The 24258-nt window shown below is 33.3% G+C and overlaps 3 protein-coding genes across 4 annotated transcripts; all 3 read left to right on the top strand.

The window, feature by feature from the left end:
* Positions 1 to 345: 345 nt before the first annotated feature.
* Positions 346 to 22622, top strand: LOC111508859 (Golgi matrix protein 130 kD). 2 transcript variants are annotated; one of them, XM_023164486.2, is made up of 7 exons: positions 346 to 501; positions 3806 to 4731; positions 6582 to 6752; positions 6816 to 7010; positions 17814 to 18071; positions 20029 to 20594; positions 21356 to 22622. In XM_023164486.2, the coding sequence occupies exons 2-7, from the start codon at positions 3919 to 3921 to the stop codon at positions 21822 to 21824; spliced, it is 2472 nt and encodes an 823-aa protein (XP_023020254.2). In that variant the 5' UTR covers positions 346 to 501; positions 3806 to 3918; the 3' UTR covers positions 21825 to 22622. The 2 variants fall into 2 exon arrangements, with proteins under 2 accessions (XP_023020254.2, XP_023020253.2); XM_023164485.2 differs by having other exon boundaries at positions 3364 to 4731.
* Positions 8372 to 10760, top strand: LOC111508860 (uncharacterized). Its single transcript, XM_023164487.2, has one exon. The coding sequence runs from the start codon at positions 9551 to 9553 to the stop codon at positions 10553 to 10555; it is 1005 nt and encodes a 334-aa protein (XP_023020255.2). The 5' UTR covers positions 8372 to 9550; the 3' UTR covers positions 10556 to 10760.
* Positions 10984 to 15620, top strand: LOC141481754 (uncharacterized). Its single transcript, XM_074173846.1, has 3 exons — positions 10984 to 13393; positions 13451 to 13567; positions 15475 to 15620. Exon 1 carries the CDS (start codon positions 10984 to 10986, stop codon positions 12376 to 12378), a length of 1395 nt encoding a protein of 464 aa, XP_074029947.1. The 3' UTR covers positions 12379 to 13393; positions 13451 to 13567; positions 15475 to 15620.
* Positions 22623 to 24258: the final 1636 nt, after the last annotated feature.

Genomic DNA, 24258 nt, shown 5'->3' with positions numbered 1-24258 from the left:
CTTGGGGGTAAAATTGATCAAACTCCTTTCTTAGATGAAGCCTTACGTCATAATAGTTATCTGCATGCCAAATTTCAGCCCAATCCGTTCAGTGGTTTGGGCTGTGCGTTGATAGATCACTATGTCAGTCAGTCAGTCATCTTTGAGTCATATATATTTAGATAATATCCCTCCAATTATCAACTAAACCAACCGCCACTGTTATATGGTCCAACTTACTTCCCGTAAACAAAGTTATGCTGCCTTCAATCTTTTGTTACTCTGAGGCCTGGACAAATGTGCTCGAGCGGGAAGCAACGTTCATCAATTTAGAGAGAGAGAGAGTAATATTCTCTGTTTCCGGTTCCCGTTTCGCCTTTTCATTTCAACCAATCGGTGGTGTAGTTTGTATCCCATTTGTAATTTGTAAAGTTTAGTTTAGTTTTCTTGGCCTCGGAGAAGTTTGCCATGGCGGACGTGTCGAAAGCTCAAAAATTGAAGTTAGCAAATTCAAGAAAACGGGTAAGAAATATTGCATTTAAGAAATATTATTAATGGTGTACAAGTAGTTTAGTATTTTTTCGTTAGAGGAGTAGGATTTTTGTAATTAGTTCTCCGGGTCTGGCCACATCATCATGGCGTCCCCCGTTGATTGCAAAATTCCGAATTTGTGTTAAGGTGGCGAGGCAGATTTACCTTACAATTCCTGTTTTTGTTACTGTTACTGATACACGCTCTCATACATTTTATTTCTCAGAAATACTCTCGAAAATTCACTTGGGTTTTATAAGAGGACGCAAAATTTGCCGGTAAAAGAAATGGTATGTGATTCGAATAATAGACATCATTTAATTGTTAATTATTCCATTACCCATCATGAACAGGTCATTTATATATGTTTGGAAGAAAAATATTTCTATGGTTGAATGAAGAAACCTAGGCATTTGTGCAGATCCGCCATGTTGGGTATACATACGCATTATGTGTTTATATGTATATATAGGTATAGGTTGCATCATGCTTGTTGGTCTCATGATATTGCAATAACAAAATTTTCTTTAAAAAATGGAAATTGGTCTTGTGCTATCACTTTTGATGAACTACATTGCCTGAAAAATATCCATTTAATTTATGAAATGCTTATGTTGCTAATCTTATAGTGAGATTATACAACAATAGGTACCTAATAATTAGTAACGTAAGATTACCTATGTCTAATAATAGTGTCCGGTTTATACATATGTTAGTATAATCACAATAATTCTTCATTTGATATTTCACTGTCCTACTGACATTTTCCTAGAAACAAAAAAATATTCAAAACTTTCCTTCATTTTTTGTATTTATGGAAGGTTTGTTCCATAAACCCACTATTATTTTATGAATCATAGTAGATTCTAATCTTGAGAAACTGAATCAACAACTCAGTGTGAGTTCATTCACCAGACATAAGCTGTACCTAAGTTTCAACTTGTGAGAATTCCGTATTTTTCATTTGTTATTGAATAATCGTGCACGTAGGTATGTGCAAATACAGATTGTTTTTTAGCTGATCCCGCTATTGCTATCTTGGAAACTGTAAGACCTACAAGTTCAGTAAAATTGGACCTAATCTCAACATCTAGGTCGTTCATGATATCTCATTAAATATTCAAATTGCTGTCCATCGTTCCTTAAACACATATTCACTCTGCAATAGTATTTTTATGGCAATTTTCCAGGATTTGTATGAGTTATAGTCATGCAAGCCCTCCTTATTTTTTCTTCCAGTTAGTCAATATTGCCAAAAGTTGAGCTGAATACCTTGCTTTTAATGAAGCCCCACAATGAAAAGTCAGGTCAGGCCATTTTTTCCTACCATCGTCCTGGCATAGTTGTATTGAGAAAGTATCTGTAAATAGTTCTGCAATGTGGCGGAGCTCCATCATGTTGGAAATACACATAAGAACTAAACCTAATAATTGGTAACTGAGACTAAACCTAAGAATAGTGTACAGTTGTACACCACGATTGGTGTAGCACGAATTATTATAATAGATACAAAGTGGAAACAATTGTTTTGAAGTTTCTCAGGTCAATGGCAACTGATTATATTTCAATTTGACGCATGCTAATTTTTGTTTTGACCTAAACTTTCAGTTTTAGTTGAATATTGCCAACTTTCTAGGCATAGGTCTTAGTCTTAGTTGAGTTTTCATAAATGCTCTTGTTGATTTGTTGTGGTCAAACTCTCAGTTCTTAGTTTCTGAAGCGACATCTGCTATTATAAAGAAGCAAGTTACAACTTATTGGTGCTCACTGATCCGAGCCATACAGGTTTGAAGCATTTGCCAGTATAGGGTGTGTTTGTGAAAAATGAAAATGGATGTTTATAATGAAGTTTTGATATTCATAGTTTTTGATAAACGATCAATTTGGGATCATCAAACTTTGTTTCTTAGAAACAAATGATAATATAAGCCATATTTATTTCTTTTCCTATTAATATTAGAGGCTTCATCTATTCTTTTCTTCATCTGAAATAATCGTTTTTCAGAAGTGACATTTATCTTACAAACTGAAAACTGTAATAGGCATGAAAGAAATATTTACTGATCGTTTTTATATACAGGTTAAAGCTATCAGTAATGACTTTCAATAAATCGGAGGCAGAAATCTTCTTTATATAAGCACCCTTCGATTGTTAAGATATAGTTGAGTTGAATATTTTTGGTACGCTTCAAAAAATTGTTATGTTCAATGAAATCATGATAATCACTAGCATTATTTGTATCTTATCTCAATGGACTCGTTTGATTTTGAAGTACCGATTGGTTTTTAGCAAGAACACCAATCATCTCAAAATTTCAATTGGTGTGATTATAAAATGACAAAAACAGCCATAAGAAAATACATATCTCATTTATTTCACAAAACTAAACAATGAGTTCCAAAAACGAATTACAGTGCAAATCCTCAAAGTTTTATACATTCAGCAGATCCTTTGATACATTTTCAATTCTTATATAATTTTATTCGGAAACATCCTGTAATTGCTATACATCTGAGGTGCAACCAATGAAAATTCATCTTAAAATCCAGAATGTCTTTCATACATACTTTTATGGTTAGGTATACTATTATATGTGTCAATATTGAAGGTATCAATTTCTGCTATAGTGAAATTTCAGTTTTTTCAATTTATAAATGATTGTAAGTAGTTGAAAGATGAAAATCTACTTTTTCATGTTTTGTATGAGATTCAGTTCACTTGCTCTTTGAGTTTCGATAATCCGTATCAAACTTTACTGTGTACTGGAAAACTTGATTCAGTAATCTCTGATCCTAACAATCCAATTTAAGATAATTATGAATCACCAGTAAACATATTGAAATCTCTTTCAGTTCAAAGAATTGCAGGAATTGAAGAAAAAGAAAGATGCTAGTCAAAAGCAAATTGCTGACAATATTAGTAATCAACCAGCTGCTATAGACAGCCTAACTAGCTCAACTCATAGTTCATTAAATAATGAAGTTTCTGTAGAAGACACTGGAGTCGCCTTCACCACTCGCACCTCTTTAACAAATTATTTTGATAATTCTAATTATGGAGACAACTCCATGTTTTTCGATACTCTGGCGAAAGGTGAAGTCAGTGAACACGGCAATCAAACATCGGATAATAACATTTTTAATTATTTCAATGCTCCACAATCTCCAAGTAGCTTGGAAACTATGGTTTCAAATATAGTAGATACTCCAAAATATACTGAAGACAGTTTTGAGCCTCAGTTTACTGAAAGTTATGCTTTATTCCCACAAGAAACTCAACATAACTATGTTGCAGAGACGCAGCAGATTCTACATCCCGATCAAGATAATCTGAGCTTGGATGATCCAGAAATTAAAGAGAACGACCTCTTTGAACATCACAGAAAAACTGAAAATACAGAAGACTTCATGAACTATCAGAATGGTAATAAAGAAGAAATTAGTGCTAGCGAGAATGCTGCAATCAAAAATGAAATTATCTTTAACTCAAACACAGCACAAGCCGAGGTGAAACACTCCAGTGTGGAGAGCTTGAAACAGCTCTCTAATCAAATGGCACAGCTTATAGAACCTGAATATGCCATATCTAATCCCATTACAGATTTAGAAAAGCGAAACTTGGAATTGGCATCCTTGTTAGAACATGAACGCTTGAACTCTGAACAACAAAAAGCTCAATTAGAAGAGTTGCAAGCTAGAATAGTTGATTTAGAAATGAAAATGAAAGAGAAAGAAGAGAGTACTAGCCTTCAAACTGCTAGTGAGATTAGTCGATTGAGGGAAGAACTGCAGTGTCACATTCAAACAGTGGGTCTGCTCGTAGCAGAAAAAACTGAACTCTCAGCTAGCTTGAGTCAGTTAGAATTGATTTCTAAACAGAAAAACTCTGAATGTGAAGAACTCCAAGCTCGTTTGAAAGCGTCTCGATCGAGAGCCTTTGAGCTTGAACAAGAATTAAATGTTTTGAGGGCGGAGAAAACAAAAAAAGAAAACATCGGACAAGAGCAAATAGGTATTATCAATCAATTGAGAAACTTCAACAGTAGTCTTCAAGAACAAATGGAGGAAGTTGCACAAGATCTCTTAGAAGTGAGAGAAAAGCTTAAGAATAGTTCCGAAGACAATTTACAACTTCAGAAACTGAACCAGGAGCTTTCGAGAAAACTTTCTTTGGCAGAGATTACGATCCAGCAGATTACAAGTGGAGAACAGCAGCATCAGGTAGGTAAATGAAGTGTAATGATTAATACGTAATTTTACAACTTTGTATGAAATAGACACACACACACACACAAATACTTGAAATCTCTAAAATCATGTAGGAATGGAATGTTGGACTGAACAGAATAATTAAATAACCATGTTGACACTTTCATAAGAAAAGGCGAACTCTATCTGTTGATAGTGAAAATTCCTCTCCAAAACATTTCTCAGATAAAATATATTTTTAATGCAATTCTTTGCTCTTTTACTTTTTTTTAACTTGAATAATACTTTGGTTTACCTGATGGACAGATGGAATCATTTACAACTTTGACATTCAGAAGTGAGAATAACTAGTTTGGTGGGGTGCTTCAAAAACTTTCATTTTTTCAATGAATGAAAAGGGTTTTGAACTTTTACAGATAACTTTTAGTGACTATGGTGGATCTAATGAAATTTGTACAGAAGTTATTTCTGATTGACTTGCATTTTCTAATGGTACTGACAAGATGCCTAGAAACCAAGGTGTTTTCACCAGTTTGCTTTCATTTCGTCAAAAAAACTCGCCATGATTAAAGAGTTAAACCCAATTTTGTAAACATGTAGACAGATGGTGCAAGAATAATATTTTGCAACACTGATCCACCCCTTCCAGTGATTAATACTGCTTTGTATTTGAATATGTTAAGCGGTAACTGGATTCAGCATTTACCATCTACTACTTTCATCACTGAAGGGGTTTCAACCTCGGAAAGGAAAGCAACTTATTTTTTGTTTTGACATCACCCAATAATTCAAACGTCAAATTGTCCTATATGTCATCCTATTATATTTGTACTCTCCTCAATTTTATTTTAATTCATTCACAGAAGACATGGTTGGTTGGAGATCGGCACACTGTATGTTTTATAGGTAAAAAGTATTTGGAAAAATAAAATGTAAACAAGTAGTAGAAAGCAAGCAAGGGTTTTACATCATACAAATTTTGTGTGTGGTAAGGGGCAGTACTTATGACCAGCCCTGGTTCATTTTGTGTTCTGAATTTCATTGTTTTTGTTAGTTATTTATGCATAATTTTTGGGCAAACTATTGTCGGGTGATGGATAGTTTGAAATTTATTCTCTACAGATTGGTTTCAGATATGATAAGCTTTATAACTTCGTGAAGCTTACATTTATGAAAATTCATGATTGATATCAAAATATATTCATTGCCCAAAAAAAATGCTCATTAAAGAAGAAACCAACACAAAGTAAGTGAAGAATATGCACAATTAAATTGCCAGTTTTGAGAATAAGAATGAATTTATTTTCAAAAATTTTTGAAAAATGTCGGAACATTCATGAATTGAAAGATAAAATAATGACAGCAAATATGAGGTGAAAGTTTTTTGTAATTACCCACCCTTACCAAAGTGGTTTCCATACAAATAATCATTCATACCTCCAATTTATGAACTATTAAATGAACATTTTTTTTTACTCAATTTCAGTTTATTTCTGAATGTAAATATTGAAAGGTCAACTTGACATTGTCGAGCAGTCACTCAAAGACATTATTTGATGTGTGCTCGACACCTCTGTGAATGGAATGTTGGGAATTTACTGGATCTCTTTATCGTCTTATTGAGAATGCCATGGATAGTGTTTTTGACAAAATATTTTACATAGAGAAGGGGTCCAACTGATCACATCAGGGTGTTTCTATACATTTTTCATACTGACTTAACTTTGACAAATACTTTTGTGTTGGGATAATTTTCATCAGGTTTCTCTTGAATTTAAATGTTTCACAATAGTATAACTCTACTAATAAATTAATTTCATTGGCATTATTTTATGTTTGAAACTTGTTTGTTCTTCATTCAGGTGGAAAGTCAAGTACAAAAATTGATGCAAGAGAAATTTGAACTGGAAAAGCAATTGGCCAACTTGGTTCTCAAGATGAAAACCATGACAAAGGAAAGAGAGGAGTCTACTACTCAATATCAGCAATATACTCAAGAATTGAACACTCAGCTCGCTGGTCTTTCCAATCAGGTAAAATAATTACTTATTTAATTATAGTATGAGTTATGTCTTTACTAATTTTATTCTGTATAGGTTCAACGACTGCAGCAAGAAAATGAAGACCTTTCAGTTCAAGAACAGAATCGAATTAAACATATTGGAGAACTTGAGAGACAGCTTCAAAGCCTGCAAAATGAACAGATTGCATTTACAGTGAATCGACCAAATGGGGAATCGAACCTGAAAAACGAGCTGGATTCTACAAGGGAATTGTGTATCCAGCTTCAGGTGAGAATTTTCACGTGAAAAGTACATAACCTGGGAAACAAGACCCTTTTCATGAAAGAATGTATACTTTCACGGATGGAGATATGTTAAATCTATTATCCTCGTTTGTTGGGCGAGGTCTTCAGGTTTTTAAGCATGACGTTTCGTGGAGAACATTATCAAAGGCGATGAGGTAACTGATGAAGTGTTCTCATTGTCCTCTAAGCATATACTACTCTTTCAATTTTATAGGAATTAGAAAATCGAGTCCTATTTTCCATATAGTAAAGATGAGCGATTGGAAGATGTTAATGTAGATTATGTTTGAACTCTGAGCAGATGGGTTATTAATTTATATATTGGAAAATATTAATAATTGATTTATCATTTGGAGTCTTGAAAAAATTTCGATTGTCTTTGGAGTACGAATTAGGTAAATCAAGTAACATATGATTTTGTAGTGAAATCACTTTGCCTTTGAGTTGAAAAACAAAAAAGCAAAAACAATTTGTTTGAAAAAAAAAATCAATAATGCATCCTCAGTGATATGACATTTCAAACTTTATGAAATTCAACAAAACAATTTTCAGTGGATGACTTTCACACACGCTTTGAATACACTATAGCTCCATCTGGTGCAAAGTGGTTCCTTGGAAGTACTACGATGTGTACAATGTCTTGATGTTTCGTTTTACGACACATAAACTTTGAATGTACTCTAGGCAGGTGAATCGGAGAGTCTTCAAAAGTTTTGTTTCAATGAAGTGGCCCTAAAACCAAACCTGATGAAATTTCAAGACAAAATTTCCTAAATTTCATTTCGTTTTCAGTTTTTTTTTTTCACTGAAAACTAGCTGACGCCATCACTTTGAACTCTTCACATCCATACCTCACTAGGATTTCGGTACATCAGTTTTGTCAATGCAGCCCATACAACGCCTATAGTCTATTATAGCAATTGACAGACTATTTCTGGAATAATGCATTTTTTTTACAACAGATGTATTGTTTGTAGTGATGTATTGATATTTGTACCGAAGTTCATTTTTAGATGACCAGTAATCCTTGTAACTAGAAGAATGTTTTATCACTATCATTTCAATTTCCAGCAATGTTGTGAATTCCATGATGATTTCATCAATTTTGATTGAATATTCGGAAATGCGAATTTTGCAATGATGAGAATACAAATAGAAAATAATATGCTGTTTCTTAAAGAAATTAATTAAGAATTTAGAGTTTAATCTTCCTCTTGAAGATGATCACTTGTGATCTAAGCAGTATAGACCATTCCAAAGATAACTTTTGTCTAATAAAACATGGACTATGGCAACATGAATAACAAACTTAGTATTTTTTTGTTTTTTTTTTTTTTAATATCAAAATGAAACATGTTATCAAATTGAAATTTCACACATCTTCTTTATCTTTCAAACCGCCCCTCCTTGGTAATAAGTAGAGCCCTCAAATTTCAAGTAATGATTCCAGTTTCAATATTTTTACTCACTCAATATCTTTTCTGGAACGGCTGGAAAATAGAAGTACGAAAAGTAATGTGACAAATTTTAAATTTTTGTTAATATGCATCCGACTGCATCTTTCGAAGAAAACAATCCTACCAATAGTTTTCAGCATTGCACATTATTGCTTTATAAATTCCCTAAGTTATTTGTTGAGTCTAAGTCATTTTATATCAGAGAACCTTACTAAAACATGAGAGAACAAAAGTTGGAAGAGACAAAGTTTATAACGTTACTAAGCAATTTCGGAACAAGGGCAAATATTGCACTGAGTTTTAATTCTACACTCAAAAGGGGGAGTGTAATTGATCAGTTTCATATTGCCTTCTGTTTTGTTGGAATGCCAAGTTTTTCAATATCATTTTTGAGTGCAATAATGTCACGTCAAACAATTTATAGTGCTCCATCTATTTCTACTTCTTGTTTCTGGCATCAAATTCTTTAAAATCTGTATTTCTCATCCAAATTATCCACCAACATATAAGATTATCGCTAATAAAGAACACTGGTTGTTTGTAACAAGTCGATGTTACATGAACGCTTCTCCTTTTCACTGCTGAGCATGTCTCAATCATCTGTCATTTTGAATGGGCTTCTTAATGAAATGTTATTTTTTTTACATTTTCATTATTCAATTTATATTTTACATAAAACTGTGATTCCGAGTTTCAACATTTCTTAAATTGTTCATTGTTTACCTTTCTACTGACATTTTTATATATGTGTGCGCGCGCACGTTTGGGTAGTGGTGTGCCGGGTGTACATCTATTTGGAACACCACTTCATCATGGCAACCTCATGACTACATTAAAATACACACACACACAATTTCTCAGTAGAGGAGTAAACCTCGATAAAAAATCCCCAATGCTAAGACGTGAGTTATCGTGTTGAAAGCATGTATGGCGCTAGGGTTATAGTGCATATAACGATACCGGTAAGATATTGGGCGATGTCTTATTGTATTTTTGCCCTTGTCTCTGCATGCGGGGCTCTGCAGGGATGGACACGTTACTTCCCTAGCTACTCGTGGGAACAATTATGAAGCCTAATTATCGATTTAATCAACAAAACCAACAATCTTACCAACCTTCCCCCTGGGCACTCCCGGGATATAACAATTCAGCCAGCCCATGGCTGGATTATCAGGGAGGCGGTTACCGTCAACCCTACAATCGCTCAATGCAACAAAGACAAAGAAACGAATATGTACGAAGACCAATGAATATACATAAGTCACAAAACAGAACTAATCAAAATAAAAAAGGGCCACAAAAACGGAAACAAAATGGCTCGCAATCGAGCGCAGATAAAGCTGGCAGTGCCAAACGTAAAAGAGAAGAAGAGGAGCCAAAAGGTATTGAAATGGTGATTGTACCTGGCGAATTTCCACCTAAAGTAATGTCTGATGAACAGCTAGAAAATGTACAGTCATTAATTTTGCAAGAAATTGACAACCTTGCTGATGAGGCCTTCCATCCACAATTTTTAAGTTGCACCAAAAGACGAGGAATGCTTGTAGTTTCTTGTAACAATCAAGATAGTGTTGATTGGTTGAAAACTATAGCGGAAACTTTAACACCATGGGAAGAAGCTCACCTAAAAGTCATTGAACCAAAAGACTTACCTCTTTACTACACTATTCAAATCAGGGTTCCAGATGGTACAGAGGAACCAGAGAAATTACTTGAACGTTTGGAGCGTCAAAATGAGGGACTGCTGACAAAGTCCTGGCACCTTCTCAATCAAAAAACTGAAAAAAATTTGCAAATGATATTAATGTCTGTAGAAGAAGATGTAATAGAGGCTCTCAAAAAAATTGATTTTAAACCGTTCCTCAATTTCTCCAGAATTGAAATAAGAAAGTTGGGAGTGATGAGAATAGGAAAGAGCTCTCCAAAACCTGAAGAGAAAAAATCTGAGGAAGAACAAAAATCTAAAGCCACAGAAGAAGTCAAACCTGATACGGCTGAGACAATGGCAGAGAATACGGAAACGGAACCAGAAATCAAAAAAGATGACAGCGAGGAAGTTTCTGAAAACTAAATTTTATTAATTTAAAATCATGATAAGTACAATTGCGAAGCTGCTTTTTGTATCAGGCTCAACACAAATTAATTTTTTTACATTACTGCATATATTTTGTTTTTATTCCTTACAGTTCGATAATATTTCGTTAATTTTTATAACAAAATTACTTCCAAGGATGATAACATTATCTCTAATTTTTTCTACAAAATACAATTGAAAGGGCATGCTACTTTTTGTTAGAGGAGTAAACCTCGAAAATAAATCCCCAACACTAAGGTGTAAGTTATCGTGCCTACGGTGTGAATGGCGCTAGGGTTATAGTGCTTGTAACGATACCTTTGGGATAGTTGGGCGTTATCCCATTGTGATCAAGCCCTTCTCCCTACATGCGGGGCTCTGTGGGGATGGACAAAGTAATTCCCTAGCTACTCGTGGGAACAATTATGAAACCAAATAACCAATATAAATCAAATAGACCTAATCAGGGAGCCCGTGGGGCATACCAGAGGACGGAAAGCAACCAAAACAATTCACAAAGATTAGGAGCTCCAGCATACCACCGAAGCGATAATTCTATTAACAGAAGATACCAACGAAAGAGACCCCGAAACAGGTCTCCCATTCGTTCGCCAAAAATAGCTCGTAGGAGCGATAGCTTTGAATCACCAACTAGAGGACGTAATTTGTCAAATCATAAAAATTTCAGGGGTCGTGGAAATACACAAAGAAGAATGATAAGACCAAGGGCCCAAAGTTTCACCAAAAGAGAAACCAACAAACCTCAAAGTGATAAGCCTCAATCACAGAAAGCCCCTTCAGGAATAAATATGTTGGTGGTACCTTTACAGTATCCAGTTACTATTATGACTGAAGAACAGTTGGATAGTTTGCAAACTGAACTTCTCAACTCAATAGATAAAATTGAGGATGGTGCATTCCGCCCTCAATTTTTGGATTGTTTCAAAAGAAAGGGAACTCTTACTATCGATTGTTTCAATCAAGAAAGTGTGGATTGGTTGAAAAACACTGCCCCAGGTTTGACTCCATGGGAAGGGGCACAGCTCAAGGTGATTGAACCAGGAAAGATATCCCAGATGGTCATCATTCCAAACCAATATCCATTGACCATTTTAACTCCTGAACAGTTGGATAGTCTACAATCACATATTTTAAAGCTTATTGACATAATACCTGGGGAGTGCTTCATGCCACAATTCCTCAAATGCTTCAAGTTGAGAGGAACTCTTGTCTTAGATTGTAATAATCAAGAAAGTGTAGAGTGGTTGAAGGATGCTGTAAAGAAACTGGTTTCTTGGGATGGACCTGAATTGAGTGTTCTTGAGCCAAAGGATGTTCCTGTACTCAACATGCTTTCAATATGGATTCCAGGTACACCTGAGAATCCAGATCAAGTTCTAGAACGTCTTGAACGACAGAATAAAGGTCTGAGGACAAAGGAGTGGCATTTTATCGATCAGAAAATTGAAGAAAATGGTCAAGTAATTAATGTCTCTGTAGAAGACAGCGTTTTGGAAGCTCTCAAGAACATAGATTTCCGACCATTTTTGAATTTTACTAGAATCAAAGTTAAACATTTAGGAAAGTTTAGACCTCGTGTAAAAAAAGAAGAAGCAAAAGATACAAGTGAGAGTAAAGAACAGGATGGTAATATGGAAAAAGCAGATGCAGAAGGGGTGGAACAGAGTACAGGAGCAGAAGGGGAGGAACAGGGTACAGGAACAGAAGGGGAGGAACAGAATACAGAAGCAGATGGGGAGGAAGAAAATATGAAAATAGAGGACGGGGTTAATATTGGAGGGGAAGACCAAGGGGTTTGAATTTCTGAAAACTTCATTAGATCACTAAATATTTTGGTATTACAGTACATACATCAATTTTTCATCAGTTGCTTCACTATTGAAATAAGTATATTAATTTTGAGTAAGCGTCGCCAACAGTATTTTTGCTGTGACGCCTCTGAACTAATTTCTCATCCAAAATGGGTTTGACCGAACGTCTACTTTTCCTTATTCTTAGTGAAAGCTTATGATTTGGTAAATTTCACAAGTGAAATAATTTTGCTCCTTCTGAATTGTCATAAGAATAAGAAAAGGGAAGATATAAAAGATTTTAAATCATGTTTAGAAGGATCAGTTTTCAATGAAAGTAACTTGATATTTGATGTTCTCAAAACATTGTTAGAACAATATCAAAGTTTTGCAATGAATTTTGTTCATCTCATTGAAAATGAAATTCCTATAAATTACTATTTCAGAGATTAAACAGGTTCGGCCAATGAATTGACTCTTTAGGATACCCTTAATTTAGGATGTTGTAATTAATATTTTATCAACTAAAGAACTTCAATATGTATCTGTATGTATGTTTAATTTCTCTATGTACATTCAAATTTTTTAGTGCCTAACAAATTATTTTACACATGTATGCAGAACGCTAGAAAAAAATTAATGTAGAAATGTGTAAAATCACAAGTGTGATACAAAATTTTACCCAACATTTACATAGATTTTCAACATTTCAAATCTTTGAATACCTTTTATTTTCAAATTGTAAATTACCATTGATATACAACTTTTTTTTTCTCTTATTCGAAATTTGGAAAAAGAAAACCATAATTATGTTTTTTAAAGAAAATTGTGTTCTGTCAACTTACTTTAATTATTTATTCTATGGAAGTGTTGAAAAAATATTGTATATTAGATACTGTATAATTGAAATTGGGAAATGAACTAGTGTGTAATAGATACGTCCTGAACACAACTACATCTACTTTGCTCCAGACAGAAATGGGAACCTATTTGATGTTTTCAAAACTGACATCTGGTGGTCGACGTAAGTTTTACAGTCTGTTTCAATTTTAAAGAAATTGAAAAAGTATTTTCCTTTCAGGGTATACATAGGCACATCTTGGGAGCCCTTGGAAAAATGAAACGAATTTCAATTGCGAGATCTCACTTCAGTTGTAACTGTTATGGAATATTTATAAGAAGATCTGATTGTGATTTGGTAAGTGAAATTATAAATATAATGTGATATTCAAAGGTACATGGATAAAAATATCACTAGGTTGTGTTTTCCACACACAATGTGATCATTTATTTGATTCAATGTTGCTGCACTTGAATTGAAAGCAAACACTTTTCACCATTTGTTAGGATATTGTTTATGCAAATTTGGAATGGCTACTATCCGCTTAAATAGCCATGTCCATAACTTTGTGACTCACAGGTTCCAATAACCCTGTTGGAACTTTTATTTTGTGGTATTTGAAGTATTCCTGTGTCATTTTTTGTGATACAAGATTTTTTTTTGTATATTCATTAAAGTAATATGTTATGGTTCTAGTTCGGAACTCCGGTCCTATTTGAAGATAATTTTTCATTTTCAATATTGGATGCGGTATTGGTACGCTTTATAAATATGTTCAGTGTTCACTTTTGACGAGTTAGGGAAGCTTAGAGTTTTTGAATTTGGGATAAGACTTATCATAAACATTGACTAGTGTACATATCAATGGTCTATGAAACTAGAATATGAGTACTGTCTGAAATTGTGTATTGTGCATATCTTGTCACAGCAAAGGAAGTTACTGGATTGAAGTTAAATAATTTATATGAAAACTTTTCAATATCTGTTTTGAACACATTCTGATGATCTTTTAATGAGAAAAAGTGTCTGAAAACATTAAACTCTGTAAAAGGTTTCTTTTTTGTGGATAGATGATGCTGGGTGATACGCACCCAGCTGGATGATCTAACAAAGTTTCTTCAATATTTATTTACCTTGATGTGTACTTTTTAAGAATGTTTCACATTGATGTAGTATATGCTATTCAAAATACTAAAAGTTTGTTTATTTGCAAATCTAATTTTGCAATTATGATTTAATAAATGTGAAAGTAAAGATATAGTATTGAATTTTATCTTGGCATCTAAGGTAGTACTGTTCAGTGTTTTTGATATTTTATCCAAAAATTCGTAAGAACTCTTTGCTTCCCATTATCTTATTATTTTCAAGTAGTGACTTGATCTATTTATTGTGCTCATTGGCGAAAAGTTCCTGAAGGTGATTGAAATGTTGCCAGCCTTATCAACATGAAAAAATCGAACACTCAGTGTAAGATTTTTTTGTGTTAGAGGAGAAGAAGAAGAAAACGACTGTGGAATTCGAGCTACCTCTCATAGGATTATACTCTAGCAGATTGTGTCAACAGAGCTTCGTGAGGAGTTGCCGTATCAAGAACTCATGTCAGAAATGAGCTACTATAAAAATTGAACAAATTTCAATGGTTGTGATACTGCTAGTTTTTGGTGTGCTGTCATTATGACAGTTTAGTAGAGGGTTGGTGGATAAACAGTATACAATGTTGTATTAATGGAGTATATTTTTCTTGTTGATCATTTCCATTTACAGTTCTGGAAATCAAGAATCATAAGCTGGTTGACTCGTATCATTCATCCATTCGAGAGGAGTTCGTTAACCTCGTTCTGGCACATTTTCTGGTCTTCAACTATATCGAAGATCCAATGGGACCTGCAGTAATGAATGTAAATATCTATGAAATCAACCATAGACCACTTGAAGAAAAGAACCATGTATTCAGAGCAGCCATAGCCTACACTGTTGAAACTAACAAATCATATTTTTGTGATTTGTCTAGTCTTCGAAAAAAAAAACACTACAAGATTATCTTGTAGCTGTAGTTGATATAAAATACTAAGAGATTGAGAGGTAAGCCTGCATGGGTGAACCAAAGATAATTGAGCAAGGATCGACGTTTCTCAGAAAAATATTTGCCTTCAATAAGAGATTCTGCTGTAAAGAGATAAAAAGCAATATACTTGTTGAGTAGTTTCTAATGTCAAAAGTTATTCATTGCCTACAATGATCTACATGATTTTATTCTTTGCTAGGTCTCGTGGAATTTTCAAAATTATTGGCCTAAGATGGATATGAAGATTGGAGTTCAAGATGTAAACAAAGAATTCTTCAGAATGAAGAGAACTGTTTTGTCAGACTTCAAAAGGGCCAAGTGAACCAAACATGAATGTTTTCAGTTAGTTTTTTAAATGGATGTTTATTTAGGTTTACAGGCTTGAATTTTTATCTCGTACAATTGTGATAATTAATTTGTACTATCAATGCTACAAGAAATGTTTTTTCAATTGACATTTATTCTAGGCAAGTTGAATTTCAGTTACTTCTCAAAAATGTCTGAAAACTACTCAATATTTCAAGTAGAAATAGATATTTGAGGAAAATAACAATCAAGTAAACATATACATCTTGGAAAATGATTAACTCAAAACTTAGCACATTGGCTTAGATTTCTTTATTATAGTAATTTTGGCTAACACATCAAGATACTTTCAATGATCAAAAATAATTATATAAGTTTGATCAAAGCGAGTAAAGTTCAAGTGGTTATTAAAAGCTTTGAACATATTCAAATTTATTTGCTTGAAAAAATGTTTGCATATCGACAAAATGTTGAAGAATTGTTTGCATATTGTCAAAATTTTGAAAAAATGTTTTGCATATCATCAAAATGTTGAAAAAATGTTTCTTGGATCATATAAGAATATTGTTAAGATCAATGATTATAATTTTTAAATACACCTCAATTTATTATTTCATAAAGTAGCAATTACAGAAATGCATTGATTAAACTCATGGTTGATTGTCAACTTGACTTCAAACTGTGATCTACTTCAACTGCAATAACATTAAACATTAATAATATTCAATCGTCAATTGCTCTATTCTGTGACTTCTCTAGGACTTTCAGTCGACCACATATCAATCTTGGAAAACATATTGAAGAGTGTTAAAAGGAGTTTTCATATATTTGGAGAATAATTCTCTTATAGTCATTGCCAATTCAGTGGAAACCTTCAACGAACAAACTGAAAAAAACACTCGAAACAAGGCACTCAAGGATCAATAACGGGATGACATAAAAAAAGATGGTCTCTATGACTCTCCCCTACTAGAGATTGGTATCATCAATTTATAGAGCAAGTAGGGCATTTTGAGTACCCAGACATGACAGTGAACCAAAATTTAACTTCGGAAAAATTTGGTCATGAAACTGAATAACTCGTGTTAACGAGGAATGTCTACAAATGTAACTGACTGACGTACTTTGGACTGCAACAGTCCATACTGTCATGTGGTTAGGCTTTGTGGAGGAGACCATTACATTGTAAATCTTCATTGATTCGGCACATACGTACAACATGGACACAAAGAAGATAAAACTATGTGAGGTACATTATACAACACCCAGAGTGAATGAATTACTTTTGCCTCATTCCTGACTGCCTTTAGGGCAGGAGTCGCAGGTTGTAAAACATTTTGAATGATATAGTTGGAGATGTCGAGGACCTTAGAGTGAAAACACTTTTGTTTTCAGCAAATGCTTTTTACTTAGATAATGAATTTCTACATTAGTGAGAAATAGAATTTGTATTTACATTTAATCCATACATACCTACTTTATGAAGTTGTTTTTCTGAGTTTTCAATGTATTGTATTTTCAATTTGTGTATTTTCAAAATGTCAATGTTTCACCATCACTATAATCTACACAAGTGGCAACATATAAATACATCTCAGGAGAGAGAAGAAATCACATAAGTTTCAAGAAAAACAAGCGATAGCAAGTCTTTATAATTCTATCTGAGATGATGGCAAAACGTCATCTTTTGAAAACTACACAACAAATGAATGCCTGGAAAAGCAACTTCACATATTTCACCATATGTGAAAACCTACAATAATACATACATTGCTATATTTTGTGATTACTTCTATTGTATAGTGTGATATTTCCTATGTAAGTAAATATGTTCTTTGGAATTGTTTGTGATGAATAGATTTCTGTTCTATCAATTAATTGAAACTATTGTTATGTGCTAATCCTGTTACTTTTTGACAGAAATCTCATGCTGCATTCAGGTTGTCACTCTTCTAAATGTCTTTGGGTTTTTTAATACCCAAAACATGAAATATGTTTAGTAGGTAAACCATTATTCTAGGCTAGATTAATTTTCCTGCATTTCTATATTTTTTTTCAAAATGTTGATATACAGAACATATGTCTTTCTATTTATACTACTAGTATCAGAACATGCCCATATTTTTTAGTTATAGTAAAAATGTTGTATTAACAAAGTATTTTGATATCTGTGCGATCGTAATTTTTCCATTCTTGTCAATTTTCTAACAAAACCCAAATGAAATTTTTCAGATTGAAAAAACCTCTGCAGAGGAAAACTTTACGAAAGCTGTGAACGAAAAGGATATGCTGTTGAAAGAATTGACAGCTAAAAACGACTCCCTTAGCCAACTAGAAAGCATGGTTGAACAACTGAGAGGGAACCAACCTGATAGTGTAAAGTTATTAGCCACAATGGAAAGTGATAAAGTGGCAGCTGCAAGAGCAGTTCAACAGAACAAGGAACTGAAGGAGCAAATGGAGAGCATGCAAGAAGTATTCATGAAATTGGTATGTTTTTTATATTTTATCGTATGGAAGTGATCCGGCAGATTGAGTCAAAATCTAGTTACTCCTAAATTTCCCATCAATTTTTTATTTGATGTTACGTTAGTACGACAGGTGTGTTCATTTATTACATATCTGAATTCTCAATTAGCTCGCTTCAATAATTGAGATCTGTTATCTCCATTGTATCTGCCTTGTGTTCAGTATATTACAATAGCGAGATAGAAAAATATATTCTCCAAAATCAATATTAGGGCAGATTGTTCAAATGATTACTTGACATATTCAAAAAATTCACAAAATGATAAATGCTTGCTGAAAATCACCACTATATTCTTCGTGATACATTATCATCAACATGATGCCTTCTTCAACACTAGTCATTCTTGAATAGTTTACAAAAAACCGAATGATCATATGTAAAAATTAAGATAAGATATTGTGAAGAAAAATAGAGTCACTACACTGGTTGGTGTTGCTGGAAAGCAAGCTTTTCAAACTTGAACTGTTCGTAAACATCCTGAATTTCCGTAATATATTTATAGAAAGTAAATGTCAACTATATTGTTCCATCTTATTTATGACACTCATTACAACAATTTTGTTTATCAGTGGTAAGTGTAGATATGAAAAAAGTAATTTCAGCTAGTATGCAGGGATCTGGGTTTATATATTAACCGTGTATTTCTTGAATTTTCAAAGGTAAATTGAAATTTTTATGTTATAAAGTAACCAAATTGATTAGTATATGGTAACAGATTTTTTTTTAATTCAGGATAGAGTTAATTTTATTAATTATAGTTCAGTACGTCACTTTGGAATGTATAAAATGTTCACAACTAATTTTGTTTGTGAAAAATGTGATCTTTATTCCGTTCTATATTAATGAATCCATTGTCATGGGCAGGAGAAGTCTGATCAAGTTAGCTTGGCGTGTATTTGGTCTAGTCTATAGCATAGCCTTCTGGGGAGTATGCTACAAACAACTCTTACATATGTTTCAAGTTGTACAAAAAAGAGGTATAAGGGCCCTTTGTGAAGTAAAGTTAATATGCGTGATTCTTGCAGGGACCTTTTCAAAAATAATAGAATTCTCGCCGTCACTTCAATCATTTTAGAAACCACTTTCTTAATATACAAGAATTGTAACAAATAAAGTATGAAAGTATTAATGTATATAATCACCTTCCTACCATTTAAAAAAATAGAACAGATATCGAAAAGTTCCTAAGTACAGTTGAAGATGTTTTAATCAAAAAAGCTTATTTTTTGAATCCATGAATTCTACAGTGATAACCTGTAAATTCTACTTGATTTTTCAATGTTCACCTTAACTCGTCTTTTTTCTTGAAGTTTCATTTGTGAAATTGCTATGTTTGTATTTTATGAGATGCATTTTATTTTTCTACGAGCTTTTTCAATAAGATACTAATCTTCCGACAATAAAGCATTAAAAAAAATACAATGTCCTCATGTCATAACATACGATCATGACAAAAATTTAGTCTACCTCTACCAAAAATAAAAATAATCTTGTTAAGGAATATCTCATTTTTATAATGGACAAAATTTATAATTGCTCACCACCAAGCTTAAGGGAAATTGAATCGTTAGGGTTGTTTAAAAAATATTTTAAAGAACTGCTATTCACCTATCCATTCTACAATATGGAGGATTTTTTTAATAGTGAACCTTTTTGTTGCCTTTAAAATACACTTGCCTCCTTTATTATGATTGATTTTAATATGTTTTCAATCATGTGGCCGTACCTACTTTTCATTTTACTAGCTAGCACTTGGCAAGTCTGTATCAGTACCATTTTATTGTTTTTAACATTTTAACTTGTTTCACCTATACTGTGACATTAAAGCATATTTGATTGATTGATTGATAGTAATAAGTGGCTTTGTCATTTGATTTTTTTTCACATCCTATTCAGTTATCATTTTCTCTCTTTCAGGATAATGATAAAGTTGAACTCACAGAAAAACTCAACTTGGAACTATCCAGTAATAAAGAACTATTGGAAAAACTTCAGAAAACAGAACTTCAACTTCAAAGACTTACTGATGCCATCGAGATTAAAGATCGTGAATTATCTCATTTGAGGGAAAATACCACAGAATTGAACAGACAAATATTGACACAGGAACAGCTCTCAGATCGACTAAGTCACTGTGAGGTTCAAGATAATTTGACCCAGACTCTGCAGCAAGAACTACGTGAAACAAAGTCTACAGTTATCAGGCTTACTAATGAGATGAACATTTTGAGAAATGAGAGGAAATCTGATAAAGTAATAGATAGTATGGATAAAATAGATGAGGGTGATTTGAGGAAACAGCTTGAAGAACTAGAATTGAAAAATCATGAACTAGAGTTGAAGCTAGAAGACCATTCAATGTTTGGTAAACACTTTGATGAGAACACTGATACTTTGGATAAAGAATCGGCCATGAGGCATTTGGAGGAGAAAGTTAAACATACCATGCAGAAAATTGCTGATCTTACAGACGAGAAACAGAGGTATGTATTGAACAAATATGCCACATGGTAGTAGGTTTTTTATTAGTTCTTCAAATTAAAACATATTTTGTAATAAAATATTATCACTAAAAATATCACAAAATTTGGTTTTCTTAGAAATTATTCTACAGCCCAGGCTGTAGGCGTCAGTGCAAGAATCTTCACAGAAAATTTCCTTTCTTATTAGTCACTGACTAATAGTCAGTGACTTCCTTATTCAGAGGAATCAGGCAAATTTCGGATACGCGGTTGGTTAGTACCTCGTCCACTAGATGGTGTGACATTTTGTTGTTCGCTTCAACTTAGAAAGAGGAATGAAATACTCTGAAAGAATTCCAATTTTCAATTATGGAATATCATTCATTGACTTTAGGTCGATGATGGCCACTATCTTGTACTGTTGAGTGGCTAATGAGCCCGAAACCGGTCTGCAAGTGTACCCATTCCTAATTTGAAGGTCGACTCTTTCAGTTGTATGGCCAATTGCATATGCAGGAAATTTTCTGTGAAGATTCCTGCACTGACGCCTGTCGGATATAATCCAACGCCCTTCGTGGTATTAGCCAGGGGAGTAGTTGTTTTCTGATAGGCGTCAGTCCGTTCAACCTACTGTGTAGGTATATTCGAGACTGGCTCGAACGTTTAAAGTTCACTTCTTTAGATTTATTCTCAATAATTTTATTGCACTGGTATTGGAGTCTGTTGATTTGGCTGGTAAAGATTTTTCATGTAACGTATTGAAATAAATGTTATTCTCTTAGGTTGGAACATCTAGTATTGCAACTTCAAAGTGAGACTGAAACTATTGGAGAATATGTTGCTTTATACCAACGACAAAGAATGATGCTCAAACAGAAAACTGTGGAAAAAGATCAGCAATTGAAACAACTGGATAACGACAGAAAACAAATGAAAACTAAATTGGAAAAACTGAATGCCCTTATAAGAAGGCTGGTCGAAGAAAAAGGTTCGGTCCCAACCGAGATCCTTGAACAACACAAGAGTTTATCTGATCAAAGTGAACATTTTTGTGAAGAACATACTAGCATTCATAATGAAATTAAGAATATGAATGGAAGCCATCAATCAAACATAGAAGGAAGTAAGAGTTCGGAAACTGCAGAAGAAATCATAGCCCTCCTATCAGAAATCAAGACTAGTAATTTGGTGCAGCCCAGTGAAAATTTTCATCATTGTCCCTGGTGTTCAGGACAGCTCATTACAGTATAATTGAGATTGTGATCATTCTTGAATTAGGAAAATGTTGATATTTTTGTTACACATTTAAATTTTTTATAAACTTATACAGTTAACTTTTCCTATTGTTTTGGGAGTTGAAACACCTGTGAAAGTATGATACTTTGCGCAGGCTTGTTTTAAAAAATATTACAACTAATTCAGAATTATATACAGAACATTTGAAGAAACTCTGAAAATAGAACCTATTTCGGTTCTGAATCTTTTTATTTGCGTTAGAAGTCAACAGTTTTTGAAATTCAATTTTTCTGAATATTGATTTTTTAAACATTTCAAAATTGGATCATTTAAACAGTTTGAATGTTCTTTCCAGGACATAATTAATAAATTCACAAGAAATTGAAGTACATTTCTAACCCATTATTAAAAAGATTCAAATAACCAATTAGTTTTTGTTGAAAAACTGTTACTTTAATATCAAAATTAGGGGTATCTTAATAAAATTTCTAAAGGTATCTCGCCTAACATTACCTACACCAAAAATTGTGATTACCTTTTCTACTGATGTTTGTCATTCCTTAATTTGGTTTATGTAAAATTTTGTAATGTTCAAGGGCGAGAAAATGCTGCTTTTATGATTTGTGTGAATGTGAATATATAGTTTTTAGTGGTATGTGTGTATGTGTTGTGATATCTGAATTTAAATTTTTAAATCACTATTTTTTACAGTACGTTTGTCAGTTATTTATTTTCTATTAGCAACTTGTATGGTTTGAATTATTTCTATTTTGTAAATAGACTTGTCAACAATAAACTTGGAATTCCATAATATATTGTTTTTTGTTTCCTGTTTGGATGTCTTTGGACCTTTGAAAAATATTCTAAGAAAAATTATAAAAAAATGGGTCAACGTTTTAAGGGTTTTTTTTTTTTTAATTGTACTGATATACAGTATTACACAGAACGAGAGATTTTCAGGGGCACATAGTTTGCAATGCTGATGACACTGCTTTGGTTTTAAAAGGTGAAACGTGCAGAAATAGAACTACACAAAGTAGTGATGTGGTTGAAGGGTAATGCAGTTGTTCTGTAATTGTCCCACTATTGTGAAAACAACATCCATAAAATATTTGGGTGTAGTTATTGACCACCATTTGAGATGGGATGAACAAGTGTTGCATGTCATTAAAAGATTGAGACTTCTCATCGAGAAAAAACTTGCTAACAGTATTGTAACAGCGGAAAATAAATTAAATGATGTTCACTGATTGAAAGTATGCTTTATTCTGCCCAAATATATTTTCAAATCATTCTGTTGATTACTCATGTTTACATAATCTAAATGCAAAGAAACAAAGCGTATGTCTGACTCAACCCTAAATGACTTAATCAACTGGATTGGAATAAAATATACAGGATCTTCCATTGTTCTAAATAATAACAGCTTGAATAACGACAAAAATAGTGATAATAATGTAATGTATACCCAATCACTAATCAAGTAATTTCGTTACAGTATATAACTCTCAAGCAGAATCCATAATTTGATATCTTGAAAAGAATTGCGCATCATCCCAGCGAGCAATATGATCTGGTCTTTTCGCTGAATATTGGGGGACTTTTTAAAACTTAATTCTACCACATTTATAATGGCTTCTTCCTTATCAGTTCTTCGAATACCTCAAAAAAAAACTTCAATCATAATACCTAACTTATGGAAAATACACTAGGGATAAAATTAAATAATCACCTTATCACTGGAATAAACTATATATAGTTGAATATTTTAAATTTATACTCATTTCCACACAAGATGTGAAAATTACATCATTAGCAACCTATCAGAATATTTTTGGCATTATACGTGCGCGCTACAGAAAACTTACAGTAAGTTCTACTTGTTGATACTTTTTCAAAAAAAAATTAAAAAAAGATTTAGAAAAATTCATATGAATCGCTTCCTGCAGTACATCTACAACATAATTAAACTACCTTCATCAATCATTGCCATGTCACTGAATGTGGTCACAGTATTCTGTGCTGGGGCCACAGCACTATACTGGATAATACGCATGTCCCACTCAATCTTTAAGCCGTGGTGTGATGTGTCGTGACGCGCCACAAGTATATCGTATCCATACATTTAAGTTTGTTTAGAATTATAATACCTTTGTATAGAGACTAAACTAGACAATGATATTACTAAAGTGCAGTGTGTCGGGACACGATCTGCCGTGACGGCGATCGGTCGATTCTCGATCGGCGTCAGAACGATGGTGGGGTTATGACGCGTCACAACACTCCACACTAGCACCGTATAGAAGTAAACAAAAGTAAATTCACTCCCGTAGGCTTCTTTGATGTTTCGGGTCAAGATTTTATTTTTTGCCGGCATGTGGCGGCAGAGACCTATCATGCACCTCTGCACGAGGTTCGATCAGAAAATATGTGACAATGATCGACTTCA

This window comes from Leptinotarsa decemlineata, unplaced genomic scaffold (genome assembly GCF_025532065.1).
Source record: "Leptinotarsa decemlineata unplaced genomic scaffold, Ldec_3_MD MMD2_tig00000505_RagTag_RagTag, whole genome shotgun sequence".
Lineage (NCBI taxonomy): Eukaryota > Metazoa > Arthropoda > Insecta > Coleoptera > Chrysomelidae > Leptinotarsa > Leptinotarsa decemlineata.
This window is presented reverse-complemented; position numbering and strand designations above follow the sequence as displayed.